Source organism: Podarcis filfolensis (assembly GCF_964270895.1).
Source record: "Podarcis filfolensis genome assembly, chromosome: 3".
In the NCBI taxonomy this organism is placed as follows: domain Eukaryota; kingdom Metazoa; phylum Chordata; class Lepidosauria; order Squamata; family Lacertidae; genus Podarcis; species Podarcis filfolensis.
The window spans coordinates 13757159-13781748 of NC_139606.1; the positions used below are offsets into that span (position 1 = coordinate 13757159).

The window sequence follows — 24590 nt, forward strand, 5'->3', positions numbered from 1 at the left end:
TCGTATTTCCCAGGTGGGTGGGTGTCTTCGTTTTCCTAATTACTGCCCATTACCGCAGCTGCTTGACATGATAATCGTTAACTGTGGGAAATATTTTCCGCGCAGTAACACAATCCAATGGAAATTAAAAAAGGAGACTTTGAAGTATTAAAACTTGTAAGGGCAGGTTTGGAAATGCACTTCTCAGGACTTGCATCTTTGCTTTCGGGAAGTATATTTGGAAATAGTCGCCTTTGGTCAGTAATGTTTCTATAAATGGAACATGTGGATTCTTGAATGCTTTATCTGCAAATCGGAAGCCTGTGAAGATTCGGGCAAGTGCTGTCTTCTCCCTCGCAGACAGGAGAGCTGTGGCTGAGCTCCCGTTTGCAGGATCCTCAGCAAGCTCCCCTCTCCTGGCTGCATGGCACACCCTTTCCACCTTGGCTGGACCGATTCCCGATTCTTGTAAAACAAATTCTACTTGGTTTTCGGTGTGAAATACTCACATCTTGCATCTATTATGAAGGATGCCCATTTGTCTAACGCATGACATTTCATATATAAACGTAGGAAGCTAACTTATGCTCATACCCTCCAGCATTCCTCAGAAAACAGGAACATTCTGCTAATACCAAGTGAAACCATTGGTTCAACCAACTCAAGATTGTCTGCACTGGGCGCTGGGGTGGATTGCACCCTGCGCCTTGCAGAGTCAGGCCCAGGCTGCCACCAGGCCCAGCACTGGTGACAGCAACAAGCAGATCGGGCTTGCCCAGTCCTAACCCATTGTCACCCTACTGTTAGAATTCCTGCTCCATGATTGCAGTCATGGGATTTTTGTCTATCACATGACGGTGTATGTTTTGACTCCACAGAGTGGGAAGTGACGGAGACAGGATGTGTGTGTTACTGTGTTCCATGAAGTGGAACTATTGTCCTTTGTTCTTTTTCTCTTTGCTGTCTGATGCTAGAGAGAGAGGGAGCCATGTTGCAGTGCTCTGTGTGTGTTTATATGTAAATAAAGTAGATTAGCCAAAATGCTGAGTTGCTGAGGTATGTTACGCAAACTGCGAACACTCTGCGGATCCCTAAGTGTGCCAATGTCTGTTGGCATCGGTCGCTGTGATGTTCGGGCAGAAGAAAGCTTTTGAAGCTCACGTCCAAACGACCAGGAGGGAGAGAACATGGCAGTTGGGCATGTGTCTCTGCCAGAGTCCTACTCGAGTGTAGGCCAAGCTCCTAACACCTACCACCGCACCTACCTGACCTGGGGGTCCCGGATCATGGGCTCTACCGGTCAAAACGGGAGCCTCAGCGATCGCCCTCTCCCACCAGAAACATACCAAGACTGCTCCAAGAAAATGCACATGCCAAAAAGGAGCACTAGGCCCTAGTGGGCTGCCCCCTTACCCACTTCTGATTGACCAAGCAGATAGCCAGTTAATCTGGATTAAAAAATAATAATAATGATTTCCCCCTTCACTTCTTACTTCCCTCTGTGGCCCCCAAGTCTTGTGCTGTGGCCCCCCATTTACGCAATTTGAACCTGTGCCAACCTTGGAATACCCTGGGACCATATGCCCCCTGCTTGGGAAACACTAGTCTATATAGCACTGACTAGCAGAGGCTGTCCAGGGCTTCAGTGAAGAATTGTCTTTCATTTGCCAGGAATTGAAGTTGTAATATTTCATGTGCGAAGCAAGTGCCCTATTTTGCTGTAGGGAGGAATAGGCTGTGATTAATAAAAACATGGTGAATATGTACTTTGTAATGTGGGCATTGGAAATACATTTGTACCTTGGAAGTTGAACAGAATCTGTTCCAGAAGTCCGTTCAGCTTCCAAAACATTTGGAAGCCAAAGCGTGGCTTCTGATTGGCTGCAGGAAGCTCCTGCAGCCAATCGGAAGCCGCAAAAGCCCTGTTAGACGTTCGGCTTCCAAAAATAGTTCGCAAACTGGAACAGTCAGTTCTGGGTTTGCAGCGTTTGGGAGCCAACATGTTTGAGAACTAAGCTGTTGGAAAACCAAGGTACGACTGTACCTGAAATAAGTAGCAAACGATGCATAGTAGCTGCATCTCCAAATAAAGTTTTGTTTGTTAAAATACATATTTTGTGCCATCCTTCGCAAAATGTACCAAGGCAGCTAACGGCCTGTAACTCAACGTTTACTATTTGCTTATTTGTGTATTTGTTTCCTTCCACACACATCTCAAGGCAGTAAAAACAGCTAAAAAGCACTACGCACAAAATAGCAGCAGATGGAATTAAAAACAATAGTAAGTGGACACCCGTGGCAGAGGTCTTTTCATCCGGCTGGGAAAACTTGTCAGAACAAAAGATGTATTTTCAATTGTTTCCGGAAGGTGTGCCTGTTGCATCTTGACAGGAATGCTATTCCAAGCCTAATGATTCTTATTAGGCTTACATTCCAGAAAATCAAAACAAATGAAAAAATCTTCCGGCAGCCTAGAGACAAGGAGATTGCCATAAACCACCATAGAGGACAATCTTGAGAGATGCAATCCTTCTTTTGTATCTCGTTCCCTAGTATCCCCAATAGGAAGATTTCTGGTTTCTTTAAAAACGTATATTTTAGGATCTTCTTGAGTTCAATATATATTTTTTCCCAGAATTCTTTCACTTTTCTACACTCCCACCACATGTGGTAAAAGGAGCCTTCCTTGTCTTTGCATTTCCAGCACTTATTACAAACCTTGTACATTTTCGATAATTTTATAGGTGTTATATACCACCTATAAAACATCTTCATGACATTTTCTTTTATTGTCGTACATGCTGTAAAGTTTAATCCATCTTTCCACAGTTTTTCCCAATCTTCAAATTGAGATACAAAAGAAGGATTGTAAATTTGTGTACTACGCGGTTACAGCAGCAAGGGTAACGCTAGCCCAGAAGTGGAAACAGCAGGAAATACCAACGGTGGATGAGTGGAGAGCAAAATTATTAGACTACGCGGAGTTGGATAAATTGACAGGAAAGATTAGATATTTAAGAGACCAAAAGTTCATTAAGGATTGGGGAAAATATGTAGATTACCTGGAATATATAAGTGAGGGACAAACAACGTTAAGGGGATTTAAAGAAGCATTGTGAAAGACGAAGAGTTATTGACTAAAGGGAATAGAAGAGAGAGAGATATATATTGTCAATATAAGCTAGGAAATGCGTAATCTTAATTATTACCACGAATGATTTACGGACAAGCTGAAGGAAGTCTTATAAGAGATGGAAATGTGAAATATCTGATGTGAAACATGTAACGTGTACTATTTTTTTTTCTTCTTCTTTTCTTTTTATTTTCTTCTTATTTTTTGTTTATCTTTTATTTGTAAATCAATAAAAATTCAAATATAAAAAAAAAAAATCTTGAGAGATGCAAAGGTTTTAATGTTTTCAACAATTATGTTCAGTGGTATTGTAGCCCTTCTCCCCGATCCCAGTTATGCAGAGGTCCAATATTATTCCACAGCAGCCACGACAATGAATCTGACCATCTCAGTTAAGAGCAGAAGTTCTGCCCTTAGCACCTAGTAAGTGCTGATCTTCAGTACATGTGGATTAAATGTTGAGTAGCAATACAATCCTAAACGCAGTGTTAGAAATGGGATAAAAAAATCTAGGAGCCAAATGGCTCATGGCACCTGGGTTGTGGGTGCCAAAACAGAATGTCTAGTCACCACTGGTAGGGGGTCAGCAACACTTCTTATTTATTATTTTGATAAGCATGAATTATTACGCTATTCACATAAGTGACACATGGTTAATATCGTATTTTTAGCAGAAATGGTCGATGCATGTTTAATTTGGTGCTTGCAATAAAAATATTGGTAAACTCCCTTCAGTTTGCAAGACACACTTTCTTGTTAAACATATTGCCTGTCCTTAACATTTACTTTGAGCACACACATTTCAGAGACTTCCGGGTTAGCGCAAACGGCTAATGGCGGATTCCCTCCGAGCTCCGGAGGGAATCGGCTCTTCAGGAGTTGGGTCTTGCCGCTGCGGCGACGCGGGGACCCTTAGAAATCACAGGCGTGGAAGCCTGTGAACTTGGTGACTCGGCGGGCACCATTTGCGCCCCCCCGACCTGTGAAGAAGCCTTTTTAAAGGCTGCGGAACGGGGGACGGGGTGAGCGGCACGGTGCTGAGAGTCGACTGCTTCTCCTGGGGAGTGAAGCCGCGAGCCATGGTCGGAGGGCGCTGACTTTTTCCTGTGAACAATCGGACCCTAAAAGTAACAACCCGTGAGTAGTACGGAAATTGGACTTTTTAAAGAAATTTTCTTTGGAATTTGGCACGATCGGGGAAGGCGCAAACAGGAAGTCCGCCGCCCCGCCTTGTAAAAAATCTAAAGCAAGGACTAGTTAACTAAGGTCGAGAGAATTGTTTCTTCGATAAAAGATATTAATTTCACGATTTGGCGATATAAGTATAAGTAATTGTGCTGGAGGATAAGAGTTAATTTTGAGAGTTGAAGTGCCACCCCCCCGGACCCGGGAGTGATTCGCGAGAGAGCCTGCTGAGGAGATATAGAGGAGTTTGACAGCTGTCAAAATTAGCTGTCAAAAAGGAAAAAGAGAACTTTGTTTCTGCTGTCTCTGCTGGATACAGTTGCTGCAACCTGGTTATATTTTGTTGAAAATAAGTAAGAACTGATACAATTTAACCTGACTTTTGGATTTTAACTGGAAAGAATACTAAGTTACCAAAATCCCTCTAGAGGGGATTTGGGACATTACAAGAATGGCTGGAAGAGGGAAAATTCAGGCTGGGCTGGACAGAGTATTTGTTCTCCTGGGAAAGTTACAAGGCCAAATTGATGTTTTGGCTACAAATGTAAAAACCTTGAGCTTAACAGTAAATAACATTACGGAATTTGATAAGGACTTGACTCAGGAAGCCCATGCAGCTGGACAAAAAGAGAACTTTGAGAATCTTGAAAGTGTGGAGAAAGAGATATATGTTGTTTCTGAGGAGAAGGAAGGAGGAGCTGTAATTTTGCAAACGACAAAGGAGAGCCAGAGGCCTGATACCATGCTCACAAAGGGAAACAAGAAATCAAACCAAAGGCCTGACAGGATGACTACAAAGGAGAATAAGTATTGGATGATGAAATTCTGGTTTAAATTGGCGACTGAAGAATGGAGAGATCTTCTTGTGTGGAGACCTGAAGACCTATGGATTACAAATCTGATTAAAGTGGAAGCTGGAGATTTTGGGACAATTGGACTTTTGGACCTTGCTTTTAAGTATGGAGGTCTGGCTGGAAGAAATATGGACTTTATTGGGACAGAGCTCCTCCGAGATTTGGAGTCTAATATTAAGGACTATCAAAAAAAACCGGCAGAGAGGAACTGAGAGAGAATTAAGAGCCTCGGACGTGAGATCTCCAGGCTGATAGAAGATTAAGACTGTTGGATATTTGTTGGGGATCGAAACCGGGAAAGGGGGTGGTGGGGTTTGAGAATTCAAAGGGTGTATAATTATGATCTGTTTTACTTTTTTTTGTTTGGTTATTAATATGAAAATTGGGAAATTCGTGGAATGGAATTTGGGTCGACTTTAGAAAAAGGTTTGTGTATTGAGGTACAAATATTGATGTCTATAAGTTAAAATTGGTTTTTCTTTTTTTTTAAAAAAATGAATTAAATATTAAAAGGTTAAAAATTGGGGATAGGAACTTGTTGAACAAACAATTTGAATTGGAATACAAGAAGGGGAGGTGTGGGGAAGTCTGGGAAATATGGTAATGAAAATATGGAATTGTAAATTTCATGTGTTTTTAAATCTTTTTTTCTTTTTTGCATTTTTTGTTCTTTTTGATTTTTTTTGTATTGAATTTGAAAAATCTTAATAAATATTTCATTAAAAAAAACATTTACTTTGAGCACACACATTTCAGTAATCCTTGAGTGTCAGTCAGGCGCAAAAAAATGGCACCCAGACTTTTTGAGGTGCTCGCAAATGGAGAATCTATGGGCGCAAAATACGTGTGGCGTCCTATTAATTTTGAACCCTGCTCTAAACGTGTTTTGTTTGTGAGCCTTTTTGTGTATACTTGTGGAAATAATAATAATAATAATAATGGCATAGGCTACTTTATCTGACAGTTGAAATTCATTTTGCAGAAGTCTGGTGGGCTTCAGAAAATGCCTCTTCAGCTCAGACCCATCCACACCCAACAGCCTCTGGTCTTTCCTCCAGCATATTTTCTCTCTCTCATGCCCACCCCTTGAAGGCCCTCTCTGCTTCTCTTTCCCAGAGCTGCTCTGCCAAGGGATGGGTTGGAGGGGATGCAAGACATAGACTTTTGGAGAAGTTATAATTCCTCTCCAATTGGGCGGGAGGGAGTGGGAGCAAGCAAGACCCTGCTGGCATTCAGTCCTTCAGCAATGTCTAGGCAACACGATGACCATGCACATACGCAATAGACAATCTTTATAGAATTCCTTCAAACCATAACAAGTACAAAATGAAATCTTTAGTCTCAAAGTCTCTGAAAATTCTGGATATTGACTACATTATTACATGAGCACTGTTCCACAGCATTTGATATTTTATTTACATACACTCATTTGAAATAAGATGGGTTTATGAAGCAATTCTATATCCTCCCACCACACTGACGAAGAATTCTATGAAACAGTAGTCAATATCCAGAATCACTGTTCAGTGTTGGACATCATATTTGCTGAATACACAGAGCTTCACAGCTTGTCTTTCATCGTACAAAGTCTGGTACCTCACTTCATTTAAAGATTTTCAGAGACTTTGAGACTAAAGATTTCATTTTGTACTTGTTATGGTCTGAAGGAATTCTATAAAGATTGTCTATTGTGTATGTACATGGTCATCGTGTTGCCTAGACATTGCTGACGTTCTCTTTGCAACACAGGGGTTTGTTTGGCATTCAGTCCTAGCAGGATGTCAAGAAAATCTGCATCGTGGGGTGTGCTGGTTTGTGGGCAGGGCAGGTGACACCGCTGGCAGGCATCCTTTTGACAAATCTAGCTACAAATTAGAAGTCATGATTGTTTTGGATTCCCTTACGAAGCCTGTGACCCACTTGCACAGGCTCCCACAGGCTGGGAGGGGCTGCTTCAGGTCACCTGGTTCTAGGTCATGTGGTTCTAGGTCATGTGCACTAGAAGGAACACCTAGAACTTAGGTCAGCACAGGAATGCACTGGCAGGGAGCGCAGAGCTTTCGTCACCGGTGTAATAAGCTGACACAGAGCGACTCCAGCCCAAAGCCAGGCTGCAGTGTTCTGCACTAGGTGACGTTTCCGAACCAGCCTCAAAGCCAGCCGCACGGGGAGACTCCTGGACCACTGTGGCCCCGCCATCCCTGTAGCTGGTGTACCGACTGTAGCTGGAAAAAAAATCCCCATAGCTTCTGAAGAGTTGCTCTGGAACGGTAGGACTCGGGTCAAAAGCTTCAAATTACAAGAAAGGAGATTCCAACAAAACATCAGGAAGAACTTTCTGACAGTAAGAACTGTTTGATTCCCACAAGAGGTGGAGGTTTTTAAGCAGAGGTTGGACAGTCGTCTGTTATAGATGCTTTGTTGAGATTCCCTCCTTGCCCGGGGTTCGGCTAGATGGCTCTTAGGTTGCTTCCCGTGCTATGATTCTAAGATTCTCGGCTGCAAAGTTATTAGAAGGACTAGGTGGAATGGAAACCATTCAAGGAGACGAGCTCTGGTCTCTCAGAAGTGCAAATAGTCTGGTTCTGTTTCCATTTCTCCCTCTGGGGCAACCCTCGCTGAAAGGGTGGGATACAAAACAGCAAGGTGCGGGGTGGCTTAGTCAAGTCTAGGGACATGGGTCTAAACCACCGAGCCTCTTGGGCTTGCCAATTGGAAGGTCGGCGGTTCGAACTCCTGCGGCGGAGTGAGCTCCCGTCGCTCTGTCCCAGCTCCTGCGAACCTAGCAGTTCGAAAGCACACCAGTGCAAGTAGATAAATAGATACCGCTGCGGTGGGAAGGTAAACAGCGTTTCCATGCGCTCTGGCTTCCATCACAGTGTCCTGTTGTGCCAGAAGCGGTTTAGTCATGCTGGCCACATGACCCGGAAAGATGTCTGCGGACAAACGCTGGCTCCCTCGGCCTGAAAGCAAGATGAGCACTGCACCCCATTGTCGCCTTTGACTGGACTGAACTGTCCAGGAGTCTTTTACCTTTACCTTTACCTAGTCCAGTCTATTCTTCAAGGAAGAATATGAACCGAGTCAAATGCATGAGCTGAAGCTTTGCCGTGTTACAAGTTCATGCCTGCGCAATCAACACATCTTTTAATGCACTGCAGTATTTTGGCATAGGAATGTAACATCTGCAGATGTTTTTTTTGTGTGTGCCGGAATATGGTGCGCACATGATGACTTAATGAGTTGATTGCTGCGGTAGGTAACATAAAATAATGGGAAAATGAAGAGAACCGAGGCACATGGGACCCTCCCCTCCCTTCTGTCAGTGGAGCTGGGAAGCTGACTTTTTATGGAATTAATTGCAAATTTGGAGGAATCTATTCCCTGCTTGACAATCCTTTAGTGGCATGGCTGAAAAGTAAACTTCTTCCACTTCCCAGCTTTCTGCCAGACAGTATGCGCAGAGATGCCTCAGGATGTTAACTCTTTCCAAACTCGCCTGAAGGGTGTGGATGCCATTCAATGCTCTTCCATCCAGCATTACCTTACCCGAACTTCCATAGCTTTGAAAGCCTTTCTCAGGCTCTGTTTGACTTAGGTGAGCTTCTTAGTGGAGTAATAAAGCACATCAAAAGCTGCAAAGATGATAATCTCCTTCCTAGGTATTTCTCTATTTTATTGTAATTGAATGTGTTCTTGTGCTTCATTAAATCAAAAGAGCTCAGAGCAGAGCCCTTCATTCCTGTTGCTTCGCAGTTTTTATATATATATGAGAAAATTTCATTTTGCTTTGCACTTGCAACAGCCCCCTTGATGGAGATTGCATATAGTAGTTCATTTAATAATACTTTTAAAAAATATATATGAAAGTGTTTACTGATCTCGGAAAATCCAGCCAGGACAGCGTTACCTTTGGACTATGAAGTTTTGCTTAGGTGACCTGTTTTGCATTTGTCAGGAAGATTGGCAGCACGTGAAAAGGTTGCCTCTCTGGCATCCAAAAATCATGAGCAGGCAGAAGCTACTGCTGGTGGTATCCTTGGAAGCAATTGCCAGTGTAAACGCCTGAAATGGGGTGTGTCGAGCATGGGCAGGAGGTGGAGCTAAGGCAAGGATCTGCCAGATCCTAAAATAATCCAGCTACCAGCACATTGTGCAAAGAAATCCAAGCCAGGCCTGTTTACTGTGCCAAGCTAGAGCTGGCATGGGAAACCTGCGAACATATCCATGCCCTTCGAACAGCTCAAATAGCAAGGCATCCACCGCTGCCCAGCAAAGAGAATTCTTTCTTTTTCCCCAAGCCATTTTTGTTTTTGTTTCCATGGACTCAGCGACATTAGCCAAAAAACAACAATTTGAATATGTTATAAACCTGCAACACCAGATGGTGGCAGAGAGCAAAAATAAAATAAAATTCTATGTGATTTTTACATAGCGTTCCCCCCCTTTTGTTATAACGATTTAATTCTGATTTAAAGGGTTCCCCCTCCCCTTTGTGTACATCCACTCCATCTCATACAGGCAATTCAAGTAGCTCCTCTTTACCCCTTGTTTTCTTCCATTTCCTTTGCAGCTCCTTAGACGAAATAGTTTGCTGCTTTGAATTTCATCAGCATGTTCTGATGCTTTCGAATGAAATTGCCATACATTATGAGTGCCTGTGAGTACGGTGCGATTCTGTGCTGCTGAACTATATAGTGGATTCACACCGACAGAGATGCTCCCGGCGAAATGATGGGACAATATTTTGCAAAGTCCTCACTTCAGAGAAGTACTGTTGTTACTTCAGTAGACTTGCAGCAAACATACGAGTGATGTTGGTGTTGGAAGGCTCCATTTAAACCCGTAAATTAAGTGCCGACAGCAGGATCCTAGGCAAGTTTACTCAGGAGCAAGTACCACTGCGTCCTGTGGTGCTTCCTCCCAAGGAGGCATACATAAGATTGCAACATGAGTGCCTTGTGAAACTTGAAATGCCCATTACCAATGGATTTCTGTTGCCAATTTTCACTTCAAGGGAATATTTGATGCCAAGTAAGTGAGGTTGCATGAGTTGGGATGTTCCATTCCACCCTAAGGAACAGACGTGGGACTGTTGCGTGTCACGTGTCTGTAACACATACCAGTATTGCATGCTGGGAACTTCCGTTTGAGTATAGCTTTCTGTTTTGCTTTGGACACGGAGATCAGACATGTTTCCTTTTGTCCTGATCTACGCTGATCTATCCAGTTCAGCCAGTGTTTTCCTTCTGCTTCGTGATTAACTTATCACTACCTCACCAGACCATTTTTTCAGGGGGCAGGGAAGAGACTGTTTTTGTGACTGAGCAGATCTTGTGAGTCACCCTCATGAAGCAGCAGTCAGCTAGGAAAAGAAAAGCCTTTCCTGCAGTTATTATTATTATTATTTTTCTTGTTGTGGGCAACCGGCCTTTGGATTTCCATGCACCTCTGCAAGTAGGAAGCTGTCAGATGAAGTGTAATGAGGTTGCAGTTTCAGATGCTATCTCCAGTTGTTCCTTACTCATGCTCCGAGAGAGCTTGTGTTTCATCATCTCTTGGCTTTCAGAAGAAGGAAAAGTGCTCCGGCAGCATCAGAGAGACTCAAAATTCCCAACAATTAAAATAGCGAGGTGACTCTTCGGTTACGAAATATGGCAGTACCAATTTTGGAGAAATTGCTGCCCCGCTTGTGAGCCACGGGGAGCTTAAAGAAGGTGACTTTTGTGGCATCCTGTTTTGGAAGGGAGAGTGTTGTTGGGAGTGAAAGAAATGCAGCCCCCTTTCTGCGCAGACCAGGCCACCCCTCCCCTCCAGTGGAATGTACATCCAATTTTCACCCCGGTGAAAGAAATGCACCAAGAGGAAACAACACACCCGGGTGCCATTCCACTGTGCTACGTTTTACTTTCTCTGAGATGCATCCAGCTCTTCGTCAACATGCAGAAGTTCTCATCCGCCATCCTTGCCAAGCAATAGAGTGGGGAGGAGAATGCATGGAAAAAAATTGAAAGTATGGGTGGTGGTTGTTGTTTTTTTGTAAAATATCCCCATACCCAAATGGGAACATTTGCAGTGAAAACCAAACCTTGCCAAAATTCAACATGGCCCTACTTGTAACTCTTCCAGATCCGTTGGACATCATTCTCTCTGCAGTTGTGAAGCTTTAAAAGGTAAAGGGTAAAGGGACCCCTGACCATTAGGTCCAGTCGTAGCCGACTCTGGGATTGCGGCGCTCATCTCGCTTTATTGGCCGAGGGAGCTGGCGTACAGCTTCCGGGTCATGTGGCCAGCATGACTAAGCTGCTTCTGGTGAACCAGAGCAGCACACGGAAACGCCGTTTATCTTCCCACCGGAGTGGTACCTATTTATCTACTTGCACTTTGACGTGCTTTCGAACTGCTAGGTTGGCAGGAGCAGGGACTAAGCAACGGGAGTTGTAAAGCTTTAGCATGTTGCTAAATGTGTTTTTTTGTTAATGCTTAACAATTAAGAAAATTCTTAACAAAGGAGCTCCTCCCATAGCAGTGTCTCACCAGTTCCATTTTCTTAAATGATGAGCAACTGTTATTATTTTTTTGCAAATAAAGGGACGCGGGTGGCACTGTGGTCTAAACCACTGAGCCTCTTGGGTTTGCCGTTTGGAAGGTCGGCGGTTTGAATCCCCACAACAGGGTGAGCTCCCGTTGCTCTGTCCCAGCTCCTGCCAACCTAGCAGTTTGAAAGCACACCAGTGCAAGTAGATCAATAGGTACCGCTGCAGCGGGAAGGTAAACGGTAATTCCATGTGCTCTGGTTTCCGTCACAGTGTCCCGTTGCACCAGAAGCGGTTTAGTCATGCTGGCCACATGACCTGGAAAGCTGTCTGTGGACAAACACTGGTTTCCTCGGCCTGAAAGTGAGATGAGCGCCGCAACCTTGTAGTCGCCTTTGACTGGACTTAACCGTCTGGGGTCTTTTACCTTTGTTTACACACAACATATTCTGCTTCATTTGTTTTAGCTACAGTCCGAGGAAGAGTTCTGTGAAATCCAAAAGCAGGAGTGGGAAATCTGCGGCCCCCACAGATGTTGTTGGGACTACAAATTCCACCATCTCCGACCGTTGGCTGGGGCTGTTGAAAGTCCAGCAACATCTGGAGAGGCGTCTCTGTCTGAAGCAACCACACTTCTTTTTTGGTTGGCCCTAAGAAAGATATTGTTCTGTTACTATCCCTTGGATCTCCTTCAAAACAGATCAGCCTGGCTGCTTGGCTTTTCTGTGCGCTTGCTTTGAAGAGTTTCCAATAAGCAATCAATAAGCTACATTCGGGTTTTTTCCTTCTCAAGTTCTGCTCTGATGCACTGTGAACCTACTGGCGACTGGCCACAAATTAAGAGCATGAGTGAAAAACCCCAGTTTCCTTAGCAACCAGCTGTTTCCCCCTCCTCAATCCAGTTAGCTATTTATTAACAGAGGACATGGGGAGGGGGACAGTGAGTGCAGGGATGAAAGCCTGTCCGTCAGTTCCCAGCGCTGCATATGAAACTGGAGGAGCTGCAATGATTTATCATGGAACTGTTGGTTCTCTTAGACAATTAAGGGAATCTTAAAGTTGATGATTTCTAACCCTTGGCTGCAGGGGAAGGGCGTTTCACATTGAAAAGTAGGAGGTAGTCTGGAGCAAAGTCGAATCAGACAGTTTTGATATGGATCTGTTTCCATTTTTCCCCAGTAGGGAGAGTCATACAAGTAGGTACCTCCTCCCATGACTCACTGTTCATTGTGGCTGGACTATAGACTCATCTTTAAAACTTGGTTATATGTCACTGCACGTCTGGAATTTGTTTTTGTTTTTATACTGAATATGCACCATATATGCTTCTATTATTGTTTATATGGTTGCGTGTTAGAGTGTTTGTATGTATATTCTCCTTAAAAACCAAGGTTACAATCACCCAAATGGAAAATGATGGACTGACTGTGATTGATTCTCAGTTGAACATCTGGCTAGTTCAGATGGCAACCTTGAGCTAGGTTGAGAGCTTTGAGAAAGAAGAAAAGTCACTTGATCCAGGGACAGTCCATACACACACACACACACGCACACACACACACCTGTTCCGATCTCTTTTTCTTAATGGTGACTACTCTGGCTGCAGAGAGAAAGCATTCCAGTTGTGCAGATGAAATATAACTGGTAGAATTCTACAGCAAGGATGTCCAACAGGTCGATTGCGATCTACTGGTAGATCCCTGCGAGGTTTTGGTAGATCACAGTCAATCTCTGGCTCCCTTTCCTTAGCATCGCTAAAACTGACTCCTGCCCCACCCTCCATTGTTGTATGATCTCTGGATGGGAAGACGGAGCTTTCTCTGTGCTTTCTCTGTGCTGCGATCTTTTTGAGTGACTTTACCCCTTTCTCTCTTGCCTTTAACCCCCAACATGGCACTTCCCCCCAAAACAGTCATTTTTAAGCCCCCCTTAACTTCTCCCTAAAAAAAGTTCTACAGGATGGGGTATCAGTGTGTGAAATGATCCAATGATCCCCAGGCATGCACCTCCAGCTGGTGTAGATGTCAAGTGCCAGCATGACCAATGGTCAGGGGAGATGTTCCCCAGTAACACCAGGAGGGCCACATTATTGTGAGCTGCTTTGAACTCAAAGTACATTGTCAGAAAGATGGGATACATGATTAAATTTAATCAAATAGAATAACAAGTTCCCCGCCCACGGGTTTACAGCATGCAGACACTAACTGGCGAAGATGTAGCCATCCATTGCATGAACTCCCTGATGTCACATGGATTGTTGCCAGTGTTAGAAACTCGGATATAAAAGCTAGGCGCCAAATGGCTTCTTAGCCCAAGGGTACTGTCCCCCAAACAGAATATCTAGTTGACATTTTGGGTTAAGGTAAAGGTAACGGGACCCCCGACCATTAGGTCCAGTCGTGGCCGACTCTGGGGTTGCGGCACTCATCTCGCTTTATTGGCCGAGGGAGCCAGCGTACAGCTTCCGGGTCATGTGGCCAGCGTGACTGCTTCTGGCAAACCAGAGCAGCGCACAGAAACGCCGTTTACCTTCCCACCGGAGCAGTACCTATTTATCTACTTGCACTTTGACATGATTTTGAACTACTAGGTTGGCAGGAGCAGGGACTGAGCAACGGGAGCTCACCCCATTGCGGGGATTCGAACCGCCGACCTTCTGATCGGCAAGTCCTAGGCTCTGTGGTTTAACCCATAGTGCCACACAGCTCTAAAGTCTTATTTTTCAAAGGATAGCCTGACTGATTGATTGCTAGGTCAGATGACAACTTTGAGCTTGGTTAAGAGCTTTGAGAACTTAAGCAAGAAAAGCCAATAATAATAGTAGTAGTAGTAGTTATACTAATAATAATTATAATAATTTTATTATTTATACCCCACCCATCTGGCCTATTCCGACCTCTTTTTCTGAATGGTGACTGCTACTCAGGATGCACAGGAAAAAGCAATTTGGTCCCAGAAATTCATTCTGATTGTGCCGATAAAATATAACGGATCGAATTCTACAGTATGGGGTATTAGAGTGTGGAAAAAGTCCAGATCCAATGATTCCCAGGCATGCATCTCCAGGTGGTGGAGATGTCAGGCCTTCACTTGGTCGCAAGTGGTTGATAGCTGGATGCAAAATGCGCCTGGCACCTGGCTAATTTCAAAGACTCCGTCAGAGATGCTTAGGGGCAGACCTTCATCATTGTCTTTTGGTAGGTCCGGCTTCCACAACTCTTCCCCCCAAAGTTGGCCAAGGTTGCACTCCTGAAGAGCTTAGTTTGCATTTGCTTGGGTCTAGCTAACGCATCACGCTGCAGACGTAGAATTACTCGAGGCAGTTTTCAAGTACTGAAGGTTATTCGAGTACTAGAAATATCATATCAATAGCAGGAAGGCACCTTTACAACTGGGTCATTGTGAAATCAGTTTTGCTAGGCTTCTGTTACAGGTATCACTCACCGAAAGAACAGAATGCTTTGATCTTCTTTTATCAAAAGCCTGCCCTCTGTTTTCTTCCCAAGAATGAAGAATTAACAGATGGCGGCTGGACCGAAACTTTTCATGTTTTTAATCTGATGAGATAAAGAGCTCCTGAAAAATATCTAGCCAGTCAATAGTTAACACTGAACGGATCTGGGAACATTCTGTGGCCATTTTAAAATGTACTCCCAGTATATCGTATAAAAAAACCTAGCATGTTACATTCAACAAGTGATACGTGAATCCAGTGGTCACAGGGTGGAGTGTTCCTGCTCAGGATGCCCATTCAAGTTCCACTCCACCCACCCCAGTTTTCCAGTCGACCCTGACAAGAATCATTCAGTTACAGATAGGTAGCCGTGTTGGTCTGCCATAGTCAAAACAAAAAAAAAATTGAAGTGTTAGCTCATCGTCTAACATTGTATATGCCATCAAATGCCAACAGTGTCCCTCAGCTCTCTATATTGGACAAACAGGCCAAACCTTACGCCAAAGAATAAACGGACGTAAATCGGACATCAAGAATCACAAGACAGAGAAACCAGTAGGAGAACACTTCAATCTCCCAGGACATTCTATACAAGATCTCAAAGTAGCTGTATTACTACAAAGGAATTTCAGAAATAGACTGGAAAGAGAAGCTGCTGAATTGCAACTCATTACCAAACTTAAAACCATGGAGAGACCTGGTCTGAACAAAGACATTGGATTCTTATCTCATTATACATGACAAAGCCATTTTTCACCTTCTCACCCCTTGCTTTTTCCTGTAAGACCTATTGCAGTCGTTAAGAGTCGTCGACAGGCTCATCACAGCTATCTGCCAATCACCCATTCCCACCACCCTTCTGAGTAATACCCCTCCCCACCTTCTCACTATATAGAAGGATCTGGCAACTTCTGTTTCAGTGTATCTGAAGAAGTGTGCATGCACACGAAAGCTCATACCAAGAACTAACTTAGTTGGTCTTTAAGGTGCTACTGGAAGGAAAGAATCATTCAGTATTTTGTACCGCCTGAGCATCCTTGCTGACATGTTTGGGGGTGCCCCACCTTGGTTTCTTCCCACCGAAAAGTTGTTTGTACTTCTGTAAACCTCAGGGATTCCCTGAGCCTCTGTTACTTCCACCTTGTGTGTGGATGGTGCCATTCTGGCCAAGTAAGGATGGTCAATATGAGTAATGACCAATACCCAGTACGTTGTTTAGCACAATTGAAAGTGTTGATGCTGTCCTTTAAAGCACTAAATGGCCTCGGCTCAGTATACCTGAAAGAGCGTCTCTACCCCCATTGTTCTGCCTGGACACTGAGGTCCAGCTCTGAGGGCCTTCTGGCAGTTCCCTCCCTGCAAGAAGTGAGATTACAGGGAATCAGGCAGAGGGTCTTCTTGGTAGGGGTACCCTCCCTGTGGAATGCCCTCCCATCAGATGTCAATAAATAACTACCTGACTTTTAGAAGACATCTGAAGGCAGCCCTATTTAGGGAAGTTTTTAATGTTTGGTGTTTTATCATGTTTTTAATATTCTGTTGGGAGCCACCCAGAGTGGCTGGGGAAAGCCAGCCAGATGGATGGGGTATAAATAATAATTATTACAGTGGACCCTCTGTATACAAATTAAATTCATTCGAGGGGTCCATATTTAACCTGAAAAGTCTGTAACTGGAGGCGCCGCTTTTATGCACGCGGGCAGTGCAATAGAGCACTTCTGCACATGCATGCGCTGCGAAACACGGAAGTATACACTTCCGGGTTTGCAACCCAAAGGTTACATATCCAGAGCGGTACGTAACTCAAGGGTCCACTGTATAATTAGTAGTAGTAGTAGTAGTATTACCAAGATGAAGGTCTACCAGGCTTGTGAGCTGAACACGCTGCTTTATGGAAGTGAGTCGTGGGCAACTTCTTCCCACCACAAGTGACACCTCAATGCCTTCCATATGTGCTGCGTCCAGAAGATTTTTGGCATCACATGGCAGAGCAGAGTCTCAAACAGAGATGTGCTCTCCAAAGCCCACATTCCCACCATGTTTACACTCCTGTCTCAGCAAGGTCTACACTTCGCTTGTTCATGTACACGGAATGGAATGTGGCAGGATCCCCAAGGATGTGTTCTAGGGGGGGGGGGGGTTGGCTTCAGGCACTCAGGTCATTGGCAGACCAACCCTGCATTGCCAAGACATGAAGGCAAATGGGACATGAACGCTGGCAACATTAACCCTGCCATGTGGAAACCCCTTGCAGACGACCACAGCGCCTGGAGACAGACAGCCCGGTCATGTATACACAGCTGTGACCAGAAGAGGAATGACCCCCGGGAGGAGTTCAGAGAGAAGAAACGCCATGGTGCATCTGTAGCAGCAAAACCGGACACCTTCATCTGCCCCAGCTGCAATAAAACATGTCTTTCCCATATCAGTCTCTACAGCCACAGCAGACGCTGTAACTCTCCAACAGTTTGACTTCACGCCTGAAGACACACTCCATTGTCTCCTGAGTCTCCTGAGATGGATAGATGCCAACTACAGAGAACATGTGGAGGAATATTCAGTAAGCCTGTAGCTGTATAACCCATTCCCTATTAAAGTTTGTAACCCATCCCCTATTAAAGCTTCTCTCCTCCTGGTTTCTGACTTTCCCAGTCATTTTCACCATTTTGGTGTAGTCCATCATCTTCATCCGCCATTCGTCTCCGGTTGGAACTTTAATTTCTTTCTATCTCTGGGCCAGTAGTATCTGCACTGCTGTTGTCGCATACAGAAATAGTCGTTTCTGCTCCTTTGGTATCTCTGCCCCTAAAATTCCTAGTTCAAAAGCTTCTGGTTTTCTCACAACGTTATTTTAAATTTTTTTAAACTCATTATAAATCATTTCCCAGAATGCTTTTTTATCTTGCACGTCCACCACATGTGGTAGGACCTATCTGCCATCAAATCTTGAGCCTCTCCACCATTTAGCTGATCCCATGGTGTGCCTTTAAATCGCCTCGAGATATATATGGGAAACCAAATTCTTACATTAATTTAAATAATAATAATGATCCTGGTGGCTTCTAGCAGGGTGTGTGGAGAATCTCAGCACGATAATTTCCCTTTCTCCTTTTATCCTTGGCAAATCAAGAGTTCTGGCAGCATCTTCAGAAACCTGAGTCCTGTAATGGCACACAGAAAGACATCATTTGTTTATGATTTTATTTCCTAAATACAGTGATACCTTGGGTTACATACGCTTCAGGTTACATACGCTTCAGGTTACATACGCTTCAGGTTACATAAGCTTCAGGTTACAGACTCCGCTAACCCAGAAATAGTACCTCGGGTTAAGAACTTTGCTTCAGGATGAGAACAGAAATCGTGCAGCGGCGGCAGCAGGAGGCCCCATTAGCTAAAGTGGTGCTTCAGGTTAAGAACAGTTTCAGGTTAAGTATGGACCTCCGGAACGTATTAAGTAAGTAACCAGAGGTACCACTGTAAGGGCCAGCTTGAGTTTATCTTATGAGCTCCTTGATAAGGGCCACCCATTACACCTGTCAGCATTAATATCCCCATTTTCAGACCCCCAGATTTCACCCCAATTTACACAGCTTGGAGAATGACTTGGTAGATGAGAGAGGAAACGTTCTCGCTGCCTTCCTTTCAGAGGTTTCCTACTAAAGGGTTAAGACAGGAGGCAAGTCAGCTGTGTTGTACCTGTTAATGTTTTCAGATACAGCCAAGTTCTGTGGGTGGGAAAATCTTGCTCTGCCTCATCGCCTGCTGGTTCCTGTGTGTCTTAATAGAGCTTGTGTTAGCAAAAAGTGGTTTTGGAGGAAAGAATTGATGAAAGGCTGCTAACTCCACCTCATTTACTGCTGGAATGGGGGATTCAAACCTGGCTTACTTATGTTTGCATTACCATGGTGCCCCGTGTAATATTTTTCGTGGTTACTTGAATTGCGTATGACCAGCTGTCTATAAATAGCACTTATATTAAGTACTTACATGCCACACAAATTCTTTCTCACTTCACAAATAAATTTACAGGGCACACATAAATCTTCAACAAGAAGTCATACATTGCAAAATAACATTTTTTTTAAAAAAAAGAAGAAGATCCCATAGCGTTTAGAAATCAACTGAACATGTTTTGACACCTGTCTACAGATGATTTCCCACTTGTGTCATATTTTGGCTATCATCGCTCGCCGCGAACATGAGCAACTCCTTGTGAACCTTTGAACCTCTGTAGTCTCGTTCACTCATCGGGATAAGAATTTGCATTCTTCCAGCAGGTAGCTCTCTTTCTCTCTGAATTAGCGTCCTGATCCTAGTCCCAAACAGTGGGAAATGGAAACAGTGGTCTGCCCTTTTAGACAGAAAAGAAGGTCATGTTGATGCCTCCATGTAGATAGGAGCCTTCGATCGCCGGGCCAAATCTACAGAAATGTAGATTTATGGTTTTCGGGGAGAACTTGAGGCTTCTTTGCATGGCGAGTTGCGCCAAAAAATTCACTCACTGTGCACAGGTAGTTCAGATAGATGAGTTACTGACACCTCCAGTTTATGCTTCTATGATGGCAACATTTTGTGGATGGTGGCAATTGGTAACCATGAGGCTACTGCCTTTGAAAGACAACTATGGACTAGGGGGGCCAGCACCCTTGCTTGCAAGTGCTGCTATGCAGTGAAGGCATGAGTGCTGCGGTCAGTATGTCTACAAAGTAATAGTTTACAAAGCTATTGTACTACCAACCTTAATGTACGCTTATGAAACATGGACCACTTATAAACAGCATGTAGTGTTTCCAAGGGGTTGCTCGAGAGTAAGCAGGCAAATATCTCCCTGCCTGGCTGTGAAGCCTTGCTTTTGCTGCCAAAATAAACCTTATATGTCCAGAGCCCCACTCTCCCGTGACTGGCTCAATCGCTGGCAGAATCCGTGAGTGGGCGGTTCTTAAACTTTCCCCAGCAAAGCAGCTTCTTGACGCCCAGTCTGCGCCTCCCCTCTCTGTGCGGATGCTTTCTGCGCAAGGAGGGCATGGGTAGCGGAGGACCCCTCTCCTCCCCGCTTTTCCCAGGCAAGGAGTCCTGGGACCGCCTTGCGACGTCCGACTCCTGCAGCTCCTCTCCACTGGATGCGTGTTTACTCTCCTCCGTTGAAGAGGAGCTGCTCCCCACGATTCCTGGGGGCTCTCTATAATCCATTCGGCTTTTCCTCTCTCCCTCCTGAACCGATGGCAGTTCCCTGACACACCATCTCCAACTCCTCGAAAGATTCATCAATGGTGTCTCTGAAAAATTTTACACATCACTTGGGAAGACAGGCGAACTAATACCAGTGTACTGGAAGAAGCAAAGATCACCAGTGTCAAAGCCATGATTCTTTGAAATCAACTTTGTTGGACTGGTCATGTTGTGCGGATGCCTGATTATCGTCTTCCAAAGTGACTACTCTATTCCGAAATTTAAAATGGAAAGCTAAATGATGATGGTCAACAAAAGAGGTTTAAAGACTCTCTCAAGGCAAATCTTTAAAAATGTGGTATAAGTACAGAAAATTGGGAAGCACTGGCCTGCATGCGCTCCAATTGGAGAACAGCCTTTACCAAAGGTGTGGTGAGCTTTGAGGAAGCACAAACTCAGGATGGAAAGGAGAAATGAGCCAAGAGGAAGGCACCGTGATCAAATCCTGCCCGGAAACCTGGATGTGTGGATCCAGAACTGGCCTCCACAGTCACTTACGGACTCACTGTTAAAACCACTTTCATTGAAGACAATCTTACTCGGCCACGAGTGTTCGCTAAATAAGAAAGATAATCAAATGCAGAGCTCTTACTGCTCATAAATATGTCCTTTCAACACATTACTTTGGTCACCTCCAAGAACATGGAGTCTCCCTTTGCTTTAAAGGCAGCTGACACAAAACTCTGAATAATACTTAACTCGGTCCAGACACTAATTCCTGCATAAAATCTGCATAAGTAAACAGTTTAGTTCCACATTAATGGGAGGCTACAGAATGGAAGAGTTTGCCAAACAGGGCTGACATAGTTGCACACAGGGAGAAACATACTAAGAGGAAGGCACATTTGGCAAACCCTCGCCATGATCAACATTCTGTCTGGAAACCTATGTACCCACTGTGGAAGGACGTGTGGATCCAGAATTGGCCTCCACGGTCACTTACGGACTCACTGTTAAGACTGTGTTCATGGAAGACAATCTTACTCGTCTACAAGTGATCGCCAAAGAAGAAGATGTATTTCTGATGTCATGACCCATATTTGTGCTGGGCAGCTGAACAGTGATGACCACATAGCCCCTGTATCTCTCTGTGCTTCCACGGATGAATATCCACTGATAAGGATGCCAACTTTCTCTTGGGTACTCGCCAGTCACAGCTCTCTCTTTCCTACCAAACTACCTCATTCGCTGGAAAAGGAATACTTGAGGTCCTTGGCGATAGAGGTGACCCCCAGACCCTCACCTGGTCTTGTCACAGGTGAGACCTAGAACACCACATAATGCTCCTTCACTTGTTCATTTCTGTTTAGGCCAACGTAGCTAGGAAAAGGCAGTTCTTATTTTTTTAAAAAAAGTAACACGAACAGTTTGATAGGCTAACGTGAAATGTCAGGCACACTATTCAAAGAAGAATTTCTCAATCCATTTTTTAAAAACTAAGCTGGCGTGAATTGGGTAATTTTTTTATGTTACAGTTTATACATGCTAGTTGATGCACTGATATTGAATTGATTAGGTTTTAATAACAAAATATTAAGATTCCTATGATAAACGGCATGTTCATAGGGCAGTTATGATGCTATGTTATATCCTGCACATGCGTAATATTCAGTCATATAAGACCTAGCTTTGAACTCCAAGAACCACACTAAGCTTGCAGCAATAAAACGGCTAGCATGTTTGCAAAGCTAAGCAGGGTCTGGTATGGTTTCAAAGTGGATGAGGAACAGCTTGTTGAGATTCCTGCATTGCACGGGGTTGGACTAGCTGACCCCTGTTGTACCCTCCAACTATGATTCTATGATGATGTGTATAATAACACAGAATAAAAAATATTTTCTGTTATCTCCCTCTTCTTCTTTCTACCACAAACATCCGAAGTGTGGAAACTTTGCTGTTCTGGTGGATTTCCATGTTACGTCGCGTGACTCCAGTAAGGACACTGTGTGGTTTTCTGATCGTAAGAGAGAGGTAAGGCTCAATAATTTGTGCTTTAAAAGCACACAATTTAAACAGGGGAAGCAGGAGATTGCATTGGCTTATCCACATTTGGTTATTGCATGTTCCTAATATCTTGGGAATTTTTATTTGTGCTCCCTTTTTTGTTGGAATTGATATGATATTTGAAAATACTGCAGGGAAAAACTCTGGAAAAGTAACCTGAAGTTTACAGCATGTCATTCTTTGGAGGAGAACTACCTGAAAATGATTCACAGATGTTATTTAACTCTGAGTAGGCTTGCTAAGAATGTATAAGACTGAATCAGATAAGTGCTGGAGATGCAAAGAGGTGGAGGGAACATTCTTTCATATGTGGTGGACTTGTAAAAGGGTAAAAGAGTAGCGGGAAATGTTGAAAAAAATGTTTTAAAGTACTTTCCCAAAAATCCCAGAGTCCTTTCTGTTGGGGATAATTCAGTTGTCAGAAAAGGTTATTTATGTATGCAACAACTCTGGCCCGTGTTTTGTTAGCCCCAAAATGGAAAACAAGCGAGGTCCCAACCAAAGGAGATCGACAACTTAAAGAAGACTGGAAAACGTTTAATGAATATATAAGAAATAATTGTGTACAGCTGAAAACGCTGGCAGCATTAAGATAAATTTAGCAGTGTAAACAAGTTTTGATGGATGCAATAATGGAATACTGAATGGTATAGTTTTTATAACATATGCAGGGATCTATGATATATAAAATGAACCATGGAAAGAGAAGAAGGGAAGTCATTGATATTTTAAGGATGTTTAAATGAGTATTTTAAATTGTAAAACAGAAAATTTAATAAAAAACAGATAGATAGATGATAGATAGATAGATTGATTGATAGATGGATGATAGATGATAGATAGATATAGATAGATAGATGGATGGATTTGAAGATACTGCCTGCATGTATGATCTGGAGTTCATGATCTTCTAGAACAGCTGAAGCTGCAGGTATTTGTGCTACTGCAGCAAAGGAGCATCTCCCTTCCTTGCTTCTTCTTGCTTCTCTTTACTCCCAACTGGAGGGGTGTGCCTGTCTTGCTGATTCCTTTATGTCACAGCAGCCCATAGAGCAGCATATGTAGAAAAGAAAACATTTAGATTTGCCTAAGGAAGAGTAAGGGCAGTGATGTGTTGCATTTATATTCTGCCTTTCCATTTAAAAGACAGCAACTAAGCAGCGTCAATCTTGATGCTTACCTTTCTGCCTCCCCCACTTTGCTTGCCTTCTCCTGTTTGCCAAATCCCTTTGCCTGCAAGCTTGAGGGACGTCTCTTTATTTTGACTGATGTGTACAAAGTACGGTACAAAAGCAAAGAGCAGTCACTTTGCTGCTCCTGCCCTCAGCTGTAAGATTGCTCTGGGATTTGTCACTAATCTATTTTCTATTATTTCCCTCCTCTCCGATATCCAAAATGCTCACTTAGTATATGTGGATCTAGGAATGACCATGATGTACTTAAAAATACATGCAGTTGATTTCAAATCAAGTTTAGAACTGCAGCCTGCATTGCTTTTCAGCTTGTTTGCAAGGACTTCATGATAAACAAATCTGAGAATTCGTAAGTGGTTTCTCAGACCTCGTAGAAGATGCTCCAACCTATCTGAAAACAAATATTTCTTCTAGGATGTCTGCTTGCTGCTAAAAGATGTGGTTGATTCAAGGGTGACGCAGTACCTGAAAGGTCGCAAACGGCACAGACAGGCGAAGGAAACGGAACACACAAAAGTTAATCCTTTGTCTCTGAAAGGTAGGAGCAGCTTATAACAACAAACATAGTGCGATTTCCCCACAGTTGTTTTTTAGCTTAAGCTTTTGAGTGTTGAATTGTCTCATTACCTAGACTTCTATCAAATAGCCAGGCTGAACACCTTGGTAATAGCTGAGCGCCATTAGAAATTATTTTGCCTACGGTAATATTGGCTTGGAGGGGGATATAGTCATTGGGTCAAGCCAGCACAAGGCATTCTGTCCTTGGGGTACAATGGTCCAGAATTCAGTATAGACCAATAAGACGGACAGCCTACCACCTGAGAAAACAACAACCCACTGTTGGGTTGAATAGAAAGAAGAATTTCACTGGTAGCGAATTAGCTAGTGACAGGGCCAGCGAATTAGCTAGTGACAGATAGGGCCAGCTAGCAAAACTCCATGGCTCAGGCTGATCCCTTGGTTTGCTTCGGCCTTAGGATGAAAACTGTCTCATATAGGGTGAACACAGCTTCATGGAAC

General features: G+C 43.7%; 1 protein-coding gene across 2 annotated transcripts in view; it reads left to right on the top strand.

Annotated features, from left to right (window-relative positions):
* SLX4IP (SLX4 interacting protein) overlaps positions 1-24590 on the top strand; it is a 95759-nt gene that overhangs the window by 34507 nt on the left and 36662 nt on the right. For both annotated transcript variants that reach the window (XM_083606868.1, XM_083606867.1), the window contains exons 3-4: positions 22255-22344; positions 23985-24108. In XM_083606868.1, the coding sequence (XP_083462994.1) occupies positions 22255-22344; positions 23985-24108 (214 nt within the window). The remainder of the gene's footprint in view (positions 1-22254; positions 22345-23984; positions 24109-24590) is intronic.